A 12760-nucleotide genomic window follows, 5' to 3' on the forward strand; every position below is an offset into this window, starting at 1 on the left:
TATGTAATCTGGTGATCCCTTTACATGCAGTAAGTGGCGCCATCTTACGTTAAGTTTAAGGGGGGCTCTCCGTACATGTGAATGGAGGGTGCAAATTTTTTTTTCTCAGAATGTAGCCAAGTAGGGTATCAAATGAAAGGTCTCAACTAGTACTTTTCGAATCTGGTTCAATATTTGATATTAGATGAAACATAGGGGAGTAAGGGTTGAAAATATGACCCACAAAAAGTGTAACAGGTCTCGTTCTCAGAACCTATCCAACCGAAAAATCTGGAAAAAATCACAGTGGTGCATCTCTACGAAATCTAGGCCCCAAAATATATCCGGTTCCGATATCTGCACAAATAAAGTTAATAATAGTATATTTCCACATTTTAGAAATTTACCCGGCACCCCCCCTTATGTTCATCCCAGAAATACAAAATTTGGCATGAGTGTAACGAAGAATATAATGCACAGTTTGGTCAAGTTTGAAGAAAATCCAACTATTATTAACAAAGTTATAGGGGGTGAAACTTTACAATTTTTTGTGAATTTCGTGCACTTTACAACCCGCATGACGTCATCATCACATATCAATTCGTCAATTCCACAACGAAATGAATTCTTATGAATTGGGTCGCAGACAATTATTTTGTTTTAGTTTTTTAGTTATTTGTCAACCAGACATGTGTATATGTAGGTATATAATATATGCGTGCTAATGAACTTTGCGGCTAGTGCCTAATTCAGATAGATATAAGACGTAAATCGGAAATATGGGTACGATAAATTTAGATACGTGCATATATGTGTACAGCAGGTAATAGGCAGTTTGTTTGTTTAGGGTGAGCGTGATATCTATGGCTCTAATATGTACGTATGTCTCGTAGTTTGGAAAAATATGAAGGATTATGTTGGATTTGTAGCTATATACGGACAGAGAAATGTGCGTCTCTTACATAAGATGAACACAAAACCTTTATACCCGAAGCGCGAGCTTCCGGTATTCCGACTTGTTTATATTTGATGTTGGTTAAATTGTTGGCATTTGCTAATAATATTAAACTCAGAGTGTGAAGCGAATGAGGTTGACTATTTCAATACAGGGCTTTCCATCAAATGATTTATTTAAATTACTTTCTAAAAAATAGATGCCAATAGAATTTTTAACTATGTGACACGGAGCTGTCAGGCTCATCGCTCCTCACATCTTCTTCTTTTTCTTCAGCCTTCAGTTCACAAGCGGGGTCGGCTCGCCGTGATCGGTTTCGTCATTTTATTTTATCAAATGCCTGATCAGGATGTAATCGCGAGACCTTCAAATCCCCATCCAGTGTGTCATGCGACCATTGTTTTGGCCGGCTTTTTGGTTGCTTACCATTGCTTTCGATGTTCTGACCAATACTGGTTGTTGAATTCTCGTTAGCGTGAATTACCCGACCACACCATCGAAAATGCCTCTCTTGCAGTTTTTCCACGATCGGTGCAAACCCATATTGATCGCGGATATTCTCATTTCAGACGTGATCAAAACGTGTCATGCCACCAGTGCAATGCAACATTTTCGTCCCCATTACCGCAAGACGCCGTTCATTGTCCTTTATAGTCAACACTCAAACTATAGAGAGCGACAGACGGACGACATTGCAGTAAATTTCAGATTTGGGACGTGCGCTGATACGTCGATCACAAAGAACACCAGTTGGGGAATGTCACTTCATGCAGGTGGCGTTAATGCTTGAAACATTTCATTACGCAGTTCTCCATTGGCTGGTAGCATTGACTCGAGATATTTAAATCGCTCAGTTCTTTCAATGGCAGTAATCTGCCCCTCCAGATATTTAAATCGCTGAGTTCTGGTAATGGTGGTAACCTGCCCAGAACTGAGCGATTTAAATATCTCGGGTCAATGCTATAAGCCAATGGAGAACTACGTTATGCTCCTCACATAGGGAAACACAAAACCTTTTATACCTGAAGCGTCAAGCTTCCGGTTTCCCGACTTGTTGTTCTCTCACATTCTTTTACTTATGAAGAAGTGCACGTAAAGGAGAAATTACCAGTTGTTTAACTCATCAGTTATGTACGCAAGTCCATACAGATTTATATGTGGCATGCCAAAAGTACCTTGTATTTAAAATTATTATTCCACCTAAAATAATTTTCTTTGAAGGCACACTTGCCATGAAATTTCGTTTTAAATTTGTTAAACAAAATGTTCGAAACTCGCTGACGTTAATTAAGTAGAAATTTCAGTCAACGGTTCGATTTTAAGGCTCTTTTTAACAAAAATTTTCAGCGGACTTTTACGAAGTTTTGATTCCTTTTTCCGAGTATCTTTTTGGTAACAATTACTTTAAATATGAACCACATCAATTAAGATGTATTTTCACACACGCAGGTGAGACTTACAATTGTGTAACGGAAAGGAGGAATGGAATCGATATCTGCATCGGTCGAATGCGAGTGTGAGACGATGGATAAGCCTGTGGATTTTTTAGGCGATTCTATATGCAAAAGTTCATCATCGAGCGTACGGGATATTATAAGAAGATATGAGCCTGACCGTGAGTTACTGAAGCAAACAGGATCGTTAGGCTCTGTTGTTACAAATCCTGTGACGACCCAAAGAAGTCACACAAAATCGTTGAATAGAGTTGTATTTGAAGAAACTGAGGCAAAACCAATGCGCGTCCTGGCGCAACAAAATGTAGCGAAACAAGTATTGACAAAGTCTCTGGAAAAAGCCAGGGGGGTAGGGAGTAAGCGAAGCCTTGGTGCTCTTTCAAAGAAGTCGAACGTTTCGAATCTGCCGAAACGCTCACATTCTGATGTTCGACCACCAAGCCCATTGACTGAAAATACATATAAAAGTAAAACTACGATTACTAGAACAGCGCAAGGTGATATCTCATGAAACTAGCCTGCAATTGGAATGTACCTAGTTTGATTGTTAATCTATTTTCTCAGGGGTCCGAATAACGACGGATATCCTTTACAATTCTAATGTCAACATTCCAGATCAGTGGGTAGGACGAAGAATCGATACTGATCTTCCGAACAGCAAAATTTTGTTGGAATTTCAATCTAATCAGAATTCTGGCAAGTAATACATATTAGCTTTTCTTAGGAACATAATGTTTAGCTGCTAAAGCGAAGTCTAAAATGAGAAAATTATAAAATTCAAGTAATAAAGAAATTAATGCCGTGAGAAGTTGCCTCTGAAAACGTTCTAAGGGCGAATGAGATTGGGTTTGCCATTTCCACACGATTGGCAGTTCTCCCCAAAAAGTATCCAAAACAAACACATGAAATCTAAAAGTTATCCTCCGGACATAATGTGTAAAGCGTGATGCTACCCTGTTATCCGTGAGGTATGTCCTTTACTGCGGATAAAGGAACGCTTAGCGGTCATGAGCAAGTTTCAATATAAAAATTTCCTATAAATCCCTATGTGGAGAGTAGTCATCATCATCAAAGGTGCAACAACCGGTATCCGGTCTAGGGCTGCCTAAATAAGGAAGTCCAGATACCCTGGTTTTGCGCCGAGGTACACGAAATCGATATCGCTAGAAGCTATCTGGCGACCTGACCTAAGGCATCGCACCATCTCAGGCAGGATCTGCTTCGTTTTTTTTTTTTACCATAGATATGGCCCTTATAGACTTTCGGGGCTGGATCATCCTCATCCATACGCATTAAGTGACCCGCCCACCGTAATCTGTTGATCGGGATTTTATCCACAAACTGCCGGTCATGGTATCGCTCATAGATTTCGTCGTTATGTAGGCTACGGAATCGTTTATTCTCATATAGGGGACCGAAAATTCTTCAGAGTATTCTTCTCTTGAACGCGGTCACGAGTTCGCAATTTTTCTTGCTAAGAACCCAAGTCTCGGAGGAATACATGAGGACTGGCAAGATCATAGTCCCGTACAGTAAGATCTTTGACCCTATAGTGAGACGTTTCGAGCGGAACAGTTTTTGTAAGCTGAAATAGACTCTGTTGGGGGCCAACGACCGTGCGCCGATTTCATCATCCTAGCTGATATCGGTTGGGATTTTCGACCCTGATAGTGGAAATCATCAACAGTTTCAAAGTTGTAATCTCCTATCTTTATTCTTCCCGTTTGATCAGTGCGGTTTGATATTGTTGGTTGGTTGGTTTTTGGTGCTGACGTTCCCACCATATACTTTGTCTTGCCTTCATTGGTGTACAAACCGAGATCGCCTGCTCGATCTGGGTGAAGGCAGTTTGTACGTCTCGGGTGGTTCTCCCCATGATGTTGATATCGTCAACATAGGCCAGTAAGTTGGACGGACTTGAAGAGTATTGTAACCCTTGCATTTATCTCAGCATCACAGATCACTTTCTCCAGGACCAGGTTAAAGAGAACGCATCCCCTTGTCGTAGACCGTTGTTGATGTGGAATGGTCTTGAGAGTGATCTTGCTACTTTTATCTGGCCTCGAACATTGGTCAATTTCAGCCTTGTCAATCTTATCAATTTCGTCGGAATACCGAATTCTTTCATAGCCGTGTACAGTTTTTCACTAGCTATCCTATCATATGCGCCTTTAAAGACGATGAAAAGATGGTGCAACTGATGTCCATATTCTAGCAATTTTCCCATCGCTTGCCGAACAGAGAAAATCTGATCTGTTGCTGATTTACCTGGAGTGAAGCCTCTTTGATATGCGCCAATGATGTTGTGCGCGTATGGGGCTATTCGACCTAGTAAGATGGCGGAGAATATCTTATAGCTGGTACTCAGACAGATAATGGTTCTAAGCCAGTCGCCAGGCGTTGACTCGCTGTCCAATACTTTGAGCACAAGTTGATGAACCACTTGGTGTAATTGGTCGCCTCCATATTTAACAAATTCGGCTGTAATTCCATCGGCACTTGACGACTTATGACTTTTAAGCCGATGAATTGCAGGAACTGTTTCTTCTTTACTTGGTGGTGGCAGTATTTGTCCGTCGTCTTCAGTTAGCTAGTCCTCCAAGTAGCAGATGTTCTGGTTGTTCAGTAATTCATCCAAGTACTCAACCCATCGGTCCAATATGCCCATTCCGTCGGAAATCAGATTTTCCTCTTTGTCTCGGCAGGAAGAACATCGAGGTGTGTAAGGCTTCATTCCGCTGACTGGTTGGTAAAACTTTCGCTTACTGTGCTGGGTGCGGTTGCTCTCTGTACTTTTCGCGTTCACAGACTTGTTGGTTCTCCCAGGCTTCCCTTTTCCGTCTGTGAAGTTGCTTCTCCGCTCGGCGGAGTTCGTGATGAGTCTCCGCGCGTGCCCGCGCTCTTTGAGAATGCAACATTACTCGGTATGCAGTATTTTTCTGTTCTGTTGTTAGCTTCATCATACATTCATCGTCAAACCAACCTTTCCGACTCTTTTTGCTGCTGGTGCCAGGTATGTTTGTGGCCGTATTTATGATAACGCTCTTTAGGTGATTGTGAAGATAATTTCTTTATGCTTCATCTCCAGGATCTCGGTTGACTGCGGTTATTGCGGCATCCATTTCCCTGTTATAGGTGTTGCGGAAGGCTGTTTTTTGTGGACCGCTTCACGCGCAAACCAATTACTTCGAACAATCATTTCGTGTGACACTGCTAATGCAGTCTTCTACCCTAACATGGCCAGTTTTATCAACTAACCAACCAATCCACCGAAAATTAAAAAATGAGAAACTGGTGAGCTGATATGTTCATTCGGAGGTCATACTTCGACTGACAACACAATGACAACTGCGCTGCACTCAGCGTCTTCAGTTGAAAGCTTCGGGTATAAAAATGTTGTGTTCATCTGGTGTGAGAAACTTCATGTTCATGTTTTCCCATTCATAGGAGTATGTACCTCATGGACGGACAAATAAACAGATTCTAATTTCCTTTTTGTCAATGATTTTCGTTTATTTTCCGAATACCCTCTCTATTTTATGGTCATGTTCTACAACATGCCATGCAACCGCAGAATTGATATGTGCTTTTCTGCTCCATTTTATTAACACAGATTCTTTTAAATGTTCTTTGACCCGGGTGGGCAATCTTCGTAAGACATCTTGTAGATGCCGCTTTTTTCCTCTTCCTTCTTCGGATGTTTTTTATTGCCTGATTGCACTCTGAGCGGGTTAGTCCTGCTTGATCATACTGCTTCGGTGCCTTCTTTGGCCAAGATTATTCGAATAAACACGCCATACTATATCCTTAATTCAAAGTATTCCTTGATATACATATGTATCATATTTCCAAACTTCAACTCCGCCGTTCATGTGAGCTCACGTTATATGATGATGACGTCATGCACGTCCTAGAGTGCGATAAATTCTTCTAAAATATACAATTTTGACCTTCAATAACTTTGTTAATAATATTTTAATTTTGTTCAAATTTTCCAAAATTAAGCATTATGTTATTACAACTTCTAGGATGAACTTAAGGAAGAATTTCGGGTAAATTTACAAAATATGGTAATACACTATTATTAACTTTATTTATACAGATATCGGAATGGGATGCGTTTTGAGGCCTAGATTTTGGACGGGTGCACCATTGCGATTTTTTCGCATTTCGAGCCCTCACCCCCTATGTTTCACCCAGTATCACATCCAGTTTCAAAAAGTACTAATTGAGCCCTCTCGTTTGAAAGCCTTCACGACCATATTCTATGAAAACAAGTTTGCACTCCTTAAAGAGAAGAAAATAACGCCACTTGCTGTATGTAAGGGATTCACAGACCACATATTCTAACCAAATTTCATAACAGTAGCCTCAGCCACTTCCGAATAAATCGGGTGTGACAGACATACATTGAATCGATTCACTGGCCCTTTCGGACAGCATTCAAATCATAAGCCCCTTTAAAAGGGGAATGGGATTTGAATAGCTCCATTCCCGAAGGAGGAGAGTGTGGAGAATGTACGGAGAATGTAGTGAATGAGTCCGTCTTTCAATTTCTGTTAAAGGGCCGCAACAGCCGTCCCCTTTTAACAGTTATGGTGCCTCAAAAAGGGTCATTTTTAACATCATTAATGGCCTTATTGTTAAGGCAAACTGGGTTAGGTTGGGGAGGGGGCACACCAATTTTAACGTCTTCCTTAAGGCGGCAGAAGAAATATGCAATTTGTTGGTCAGTAATTTTCAACTCAAAGTATGTAAAACTAACTTTAATTGATGACCTCTATTTGGAAAAGGGTAGTTAAAGGTGAAAAAAGGTAGGCGAATATAACACATAAATCGATTCGAATTAGCACGTCTGAACCATTGGGAAGTCATGCAGTGTTTACAGACTGGCAACTGCACCTACACTCAGGCTGCAGGCTCAACAACAGATGTTATTCGAAAATTTAAATATTCATCAGTTCAGTTCAGTCCATCAGTACCACACAAAATCAGTTTGCCATATCGGTCATTCTGCCCGGTGCCAAACTAGCAGTGTAAGGCTGCTCTCCTGCTTTTTATACAGGTATCTACTGTGAAACAACTCCAAATTTGATATTGGTGTTGAGATAACTGCATTCCAGATTTTCGACAAAACAACAAAAATTCAGTACCGCCCCCCGGCAGAAGCAACCAAGAATCCTAAATATACAAACTGTTCAATGCTTTCTATGCTCTGTCCTTCGATGCAAATCGGAAGACAACAATGTCCAATCAGATTGGAATCCTTGATTTTGTTTGTATTTATCTTTTGTCCGAATCATCTTGCCCCCTTCTTCAAATGCAGGATAAGGTGTATATCATGGTGAGATAGTAAGCAGGTGTCTTTAACGTAGCCGAGATGTAGGATGACACCGTCTATTGAATTGATCCATGGAATAGAATGCAATACAGGTCTACTCCTCTTTGAATTTCAAATTCTTCTAAGACTTTGCCTTGTAGCTGGTTCTCAGGAATGATGAATGTTTCAGTCCGTTTGAGCACGTAGATGACAAAGATAATTTCCCTTCTGTTTGAAGCAGTCCTTTATCAGTATGTTGCCTAATCCTCCACAAAGTATATTGGATGTTATACGATTAAGAATGGCGCTCGTCTTCAACTGCTCGTCATCGTGCATGAGAAAGCTAATGTGCCTCACAGGACAATTGAAATGCTTAGGACCATTTTCAAGCTGGCGAAATCTTCGTTATGAATACCATCTTCTGTGCCCCTCGCCAAAGTAATGATGCATTTCCCTTTGTAAAGGCGCGCGGTATGTCATAGACATCGTACTTCATTACATTAACGGAACTCAACCACATCGTACTAATCTCTGCTCGTACCCAACAACAGAGCTACAAGTTCCTTGCGTTATCAATCCGCCTCCATTTTTTTCAACTCAGCTACTCTTTTGGGATGTGGTTAATAACTTCATCCGTGCCACAGGTAAAAAATACACTTTCGATGGCAATTCGTGCTGACAAAAATTCTCCTGGAAGATTATTTAGGGTGTTTATTGTTTGCGCAGCAAGAAAGTTTGTCCACTGCTGGTCAATAATCGGATTGGCAAGACTGCCCGTATTGAATTTGGACACCCACGCTCTATTCCAGGTGTAGGAGCGACACACAAGTCAAGGGAAGCGAACAATAGATGATGGTCTCAATCGAGGCCGATGCCATCTCCTAAACTATTCCCCAACCATATGCCCTTTTCCAGTGAATAAGGTGTTGTCAGAGCTCCCCTTGGCATTTAGGTCATCCTTCATGATGGTAATGACACCTTTAGAAAGTTTCTCCTGAACTGCATGTAATTGCTCATAGAAAACATTCATTTTCACTATATCGGAGGTTGCCTTGCTTTAGTTATCAGCAAAAGTCCTACACCAGGTTGACGTTTGTTACTATAGAACGAGTCCCCTCCAAGACTCCATCATTTCACGTTGCTTAAGCCCACAATGTCCATCTGAAATTCTCGTTAAAATTGGAGAAAGCGACCAATTTAGGTCCATCAATGCCGCGGTCAAGATATGTGGGCACATTCCAGAAAACAATCAAAAACTGCCTTCGATAGTCAAAAGTGGTGACCATGAGATCAATCCCTATCCGACGCATTGTTAATGTTTCGATAGCAACAGTGGAACTGAAATTAGATCTACACTAGAATCTTTTAAGAGAGTTCCAAGAAATGGAAGGGGATATTCCCGGCACAGTTTGGAAAGACTAATACATATCAAAGGAAACTGAGTTGACAAAAACACTCATGGACCTACAAAAGTAAAATAGTCCGCCGATAGCAATCCTGAACAAGTCAAAAACTAGAAGCTTGGCGCTTCAGATATGAAAGGTTTTGTTTGTTTCTCATGTAATGTATACAGTATCTCTCCATCGAATTATGAACGATGAACTTTTGTGGGAAAATTGGCTATATCATCGTTAGCTAGGGTCGGAGCTCAGAATAAAATATAAACCGTTATTTGCGCGCCGGTCTCTTCATTCTGTCGAAAGTCGTATTTTGCTGGTCAACTTTTCAGTGCAGCTGCTTTTTGCGTAGTTTTTCCCGGAAAAATCGGGAAGTTAAGTTTAGAATAGTCATTTGCGAAGTTTACAGTGTACTCACCGGTACACATGAGTAAAAACATTTATTTTATTTTGCACATACACGTTAGATTTTTTGACAATGCAAATTAACAGGAAATGGGTAAAAAGGAGATATTAACATAAAATAGAAAATTCACGTTGTGTTCCTTTTGAAAGAAAGAAGATGAAGCTATGTAGCGATTGTCTTAAATGTCCGTCTTTTTAGTCATCAGTGGCTGAAATAGCGATAAGATTCAGTATTGCTCATGATGAACCAGAGGTTTTTCACAGTAGTCGAAAAAGCAAGGAAAAATTAAGGCAGATTTTTCTGGGTCCTCTTACACGAGGATTACAATTCAAACTATTTGAAAAATCTAAATTGGTGAAAAATATTTTTTTTCCGGCTTTTTGTCGATTTTAAAATGTTTCCTTTTTTGTGTAACACAAAATTATTAAAATCAGTTTACTGTCTGTCTGCCTGTCACACCTTATATCTCAGAAACGAAAAATACTATTGATACAAAATTTGGTAGAAAAGTGGGACCTGTGAATCCCATTGTATGCGTTGAGTGACACAGTTCCGCGTTGAGATGCACATGGTAAATAAAATAAGGTGAATAATAGTATAATGCCATACTTATTTTGCGTATATTTTCAAGAAATTGACTGGGAACACCCTTAAGTTTATCCTAGAATCATTAATTTTCGCCCATAAGTTACACTATAGAGCATGATTCTATCAAGTTTGGTGGAAAACGCACTATTACTTACCGATTTTGAATGTCAGTGTTATACTAAAATGAATGGTTTGACAAAGCAAATGCATAAACATTACGAGCTAGGTACACATGGGAACATGCCCATGCCCAACATGCTTCTACAGGGCAATACACAAAACCTTTCACACTTGAAGCGTTTAGCTTCCGGTTCCCCATTTTTTAAGGTTTTGTGTAAACGATTGACACCAAATTTGGTAGAAAGGTGGGAACTGTGAACGCTCATGCATATAGTGAGTTACATCCTTTTACGACGAATTTAAGGGGGGTCCCCATACATGCAAAAGAGGGGTGTAAATTTTTTTTCATCAAATATAGTCATGTGGGGTATCAAATTAAAGGTCTCGGTTAGTACTTTTTGACTTTTGTTAAAAAGGTGGGGAGTGCGGGGGGTCATTTTTTTAACGAACCCATTCTCAGGAACTACCAAACCGAAATATCTGAAAAAAATCAGGGGGCTGTCACTATATGCTCACTAGGCTCCGAAATACCCTCCATACCGATACCTGTTCAAATAAAGTTAATAATAGTATATTACTATAATTTTTAGTAATTGACAGGAAAACCCACCTTAAGTTCACCCTAGAATCACACATGCAACAATGTAGGCTACAGTATGGAGCATAATCCTGCCAAATTTGGTGAAAATCGCACTATTATTAACAAAGTTACACTAGGTCAAAACTGTCGCTCCTCTGCAAATTCAAGACTATGAATATCAATATCCCTTGAAAGTGGCTATTTTCACATAATATATGCATATTTTACGTGCTACATACTAATGGGACAAATACACACTCAAATCTCTTTATAAAAGAAATACTTGAAGCGTCTAGCTTCCGGTTTCCCGACTTGTTTTTAATTTTTTGTAGGTCATTTTTAGTGACGAATGGCGTCTAAAGGCGTTCACTGAAGTGGCCTGAAGTGGTTAATAAGATTAAACATCCACTATTCTTAATGATTTGTAGCTGCATTCCTGAAGAAGTACCCGATCGAATACAATTTATTAAAGATACATCGCAATCTGTGCAGTACATTAAAGTAATTCAAAGGGTCTTTCTGCCATATATCAACAATCTGCATATTCTGCGTACAGAATATGCCTTCATGTAGGATGTCGCACCTTGCCATATATCCACAGATAGCATGAATTATCTAAATTCACTGAATTTGGATCTACTGCCTGGGCCCAACAATTCTGCGGACTTAAGCCTCATAAAAAATTGTTGGGCTTATCTGAAATCCAAGATATATTCTCGCAGAAATACTACAGTCGCATGAGGGATGCAATTTAAAGTGGGGGCGGTGTTTCAAAGTTTTAAATATAAGGAGATGTCGGGCTTTAAAAATGTTACACACATATGTCACTCAAATATGTTTTGTTAATATAAATTGGTTTGACTTTGATTTTCATTACTGCCTCAAGTTGAAACTTTGCATATTATCTTAACATTCATAATTGGTCAGATGGACATATAATGTATGTATATTAAGCATGTCAGCCTATTAACTTTAGTGACAACTTGGAGCTCCTGTAACTTTATCGCTAACTGCACGATTTTGATCAAACTTGGGGATATCAGCTTCAGACTATCGGCTATATTATAGTAAATTTTTATAACTCTAGGATAAGGGTCTCTAGTCAATTTTTCTTAAACATTGTAACGTACTATTATTAACTTAATTTTAGTAGATATTGATGTGGAGAGTAGTTTGAGGCCGCGACATTGCATAGATACTGCTTGAAGATTTAATTCAGATTTTTCGGTTAGGTAATTTCTGAGAGTGGGCCCGCTAAAGAAATTATCACTTTCGACCTTTTCGCACTCCCCGACTTCCCAACAATGTCAAAACTAAGACTCGCTCCGGAAAGTTCTAATCGAGACCTTCCATTTGATTCCCAACACGCCTACATTCGGTAAAAAAATGTTACAATCCCCTTTTGTATGATTACCACAGTTCACTCACCAATTTTCGTGTCAAACGACATAGCCGTTTCCGAGAAAAGTGAAAAAATTTTAATAAGGTTTTGATTTACAAGCAGAATAACTGTCAACAAAAAGAAAGTAGTCCCGGAAACGATAAGAAAAAAAGGGGAAATATTAAGGGCCCATATTCTCTGAAAGCGTCATAATTAAAAGACAGGTAATAGTGTAAGCCGCATCATTGCCACACAGAAAGAGAATTTTCGTTTAGAATAAGGTAGATCTAGTGAGAAATAGTAGTAGCTCGTGACAAGGTTGAAAAGATGTTTCGGGAACAAGCATAAATAAGAGCGTAAAGGGGGGTATAGAACCAGTGTGCCGTAAATCTAAGCGCAGTGTCTAAATTGATTACTACTGGCTAGGTATGATATGTTTGGTAATGTTCAGATTGCGGAACCAAGATTTTCTGAACATGCTGCCTTGATTTCAGCCAACACGATAGATCGAAAGAGTGGAGAAAGGTCGAACAAAAATTGAACGGGATCCACGAAAGATGTTGCACATTGCAGGCAGCGT

General features: G+C 39.7%; 1 protein-coding gene across 1 annotated transcript; it reads left to right on the plus strand.

The window, feature by feature from the left end:
* The first annotated feature begins 2165 nt into the window (after positions 1-2165).
* Positions 2166-3193, plus strand: LOC119659669. Its single transcript, XM_038067894.1, has 3 exons — positions 2166-2326; positions 2384-2885; positions 2953-3193. The coding sequence occupies exons 2-3, from the start codon at positions 2417-2419 to the stop codon at positions 3090-3092; spliced, it is 609 nt and encodes a 202-aa protein (XP_037923822.1). The 5' UTR covers positions 2166-2326; positions 2384-2416; the 3' UTR covers positions 3093-3193.
* The last annotated feature ends 9567 nt before the right edge of the window (positions 3194-12760 follow it).

Source organism: Hermetia illucens, chromosome 6, assembly GCF_905115235.1.
Source record: "Hermetia illucens chromosome 6, iHerIll2.2.curated.20191125, whole genome shotgun sequence".
NCBI classification, from domain to species: Eukaryota; Metazoa; Arthropoda; class Insecta; order Diptera; family Stratiomyidae; genus Hermetia; species Hermetia illucens.

Bases quoted from the DNA above. Each gene is read 5' to 3' on its own strand.
- LOC119659669 (XM_038067894.1), top strand. From the start codon at position 2,417: ATGGAATCGATATCTGCATCGGTCGAATGCGAGTGTGAGACGATGGAT. The intron at 2,886-2,952 runs GTGATATCTCAT...CTATTTTCTCAG, and splicing joins GATTACTAGAACAGCGCAAG to GGGTCCGAATAACGACGGAT.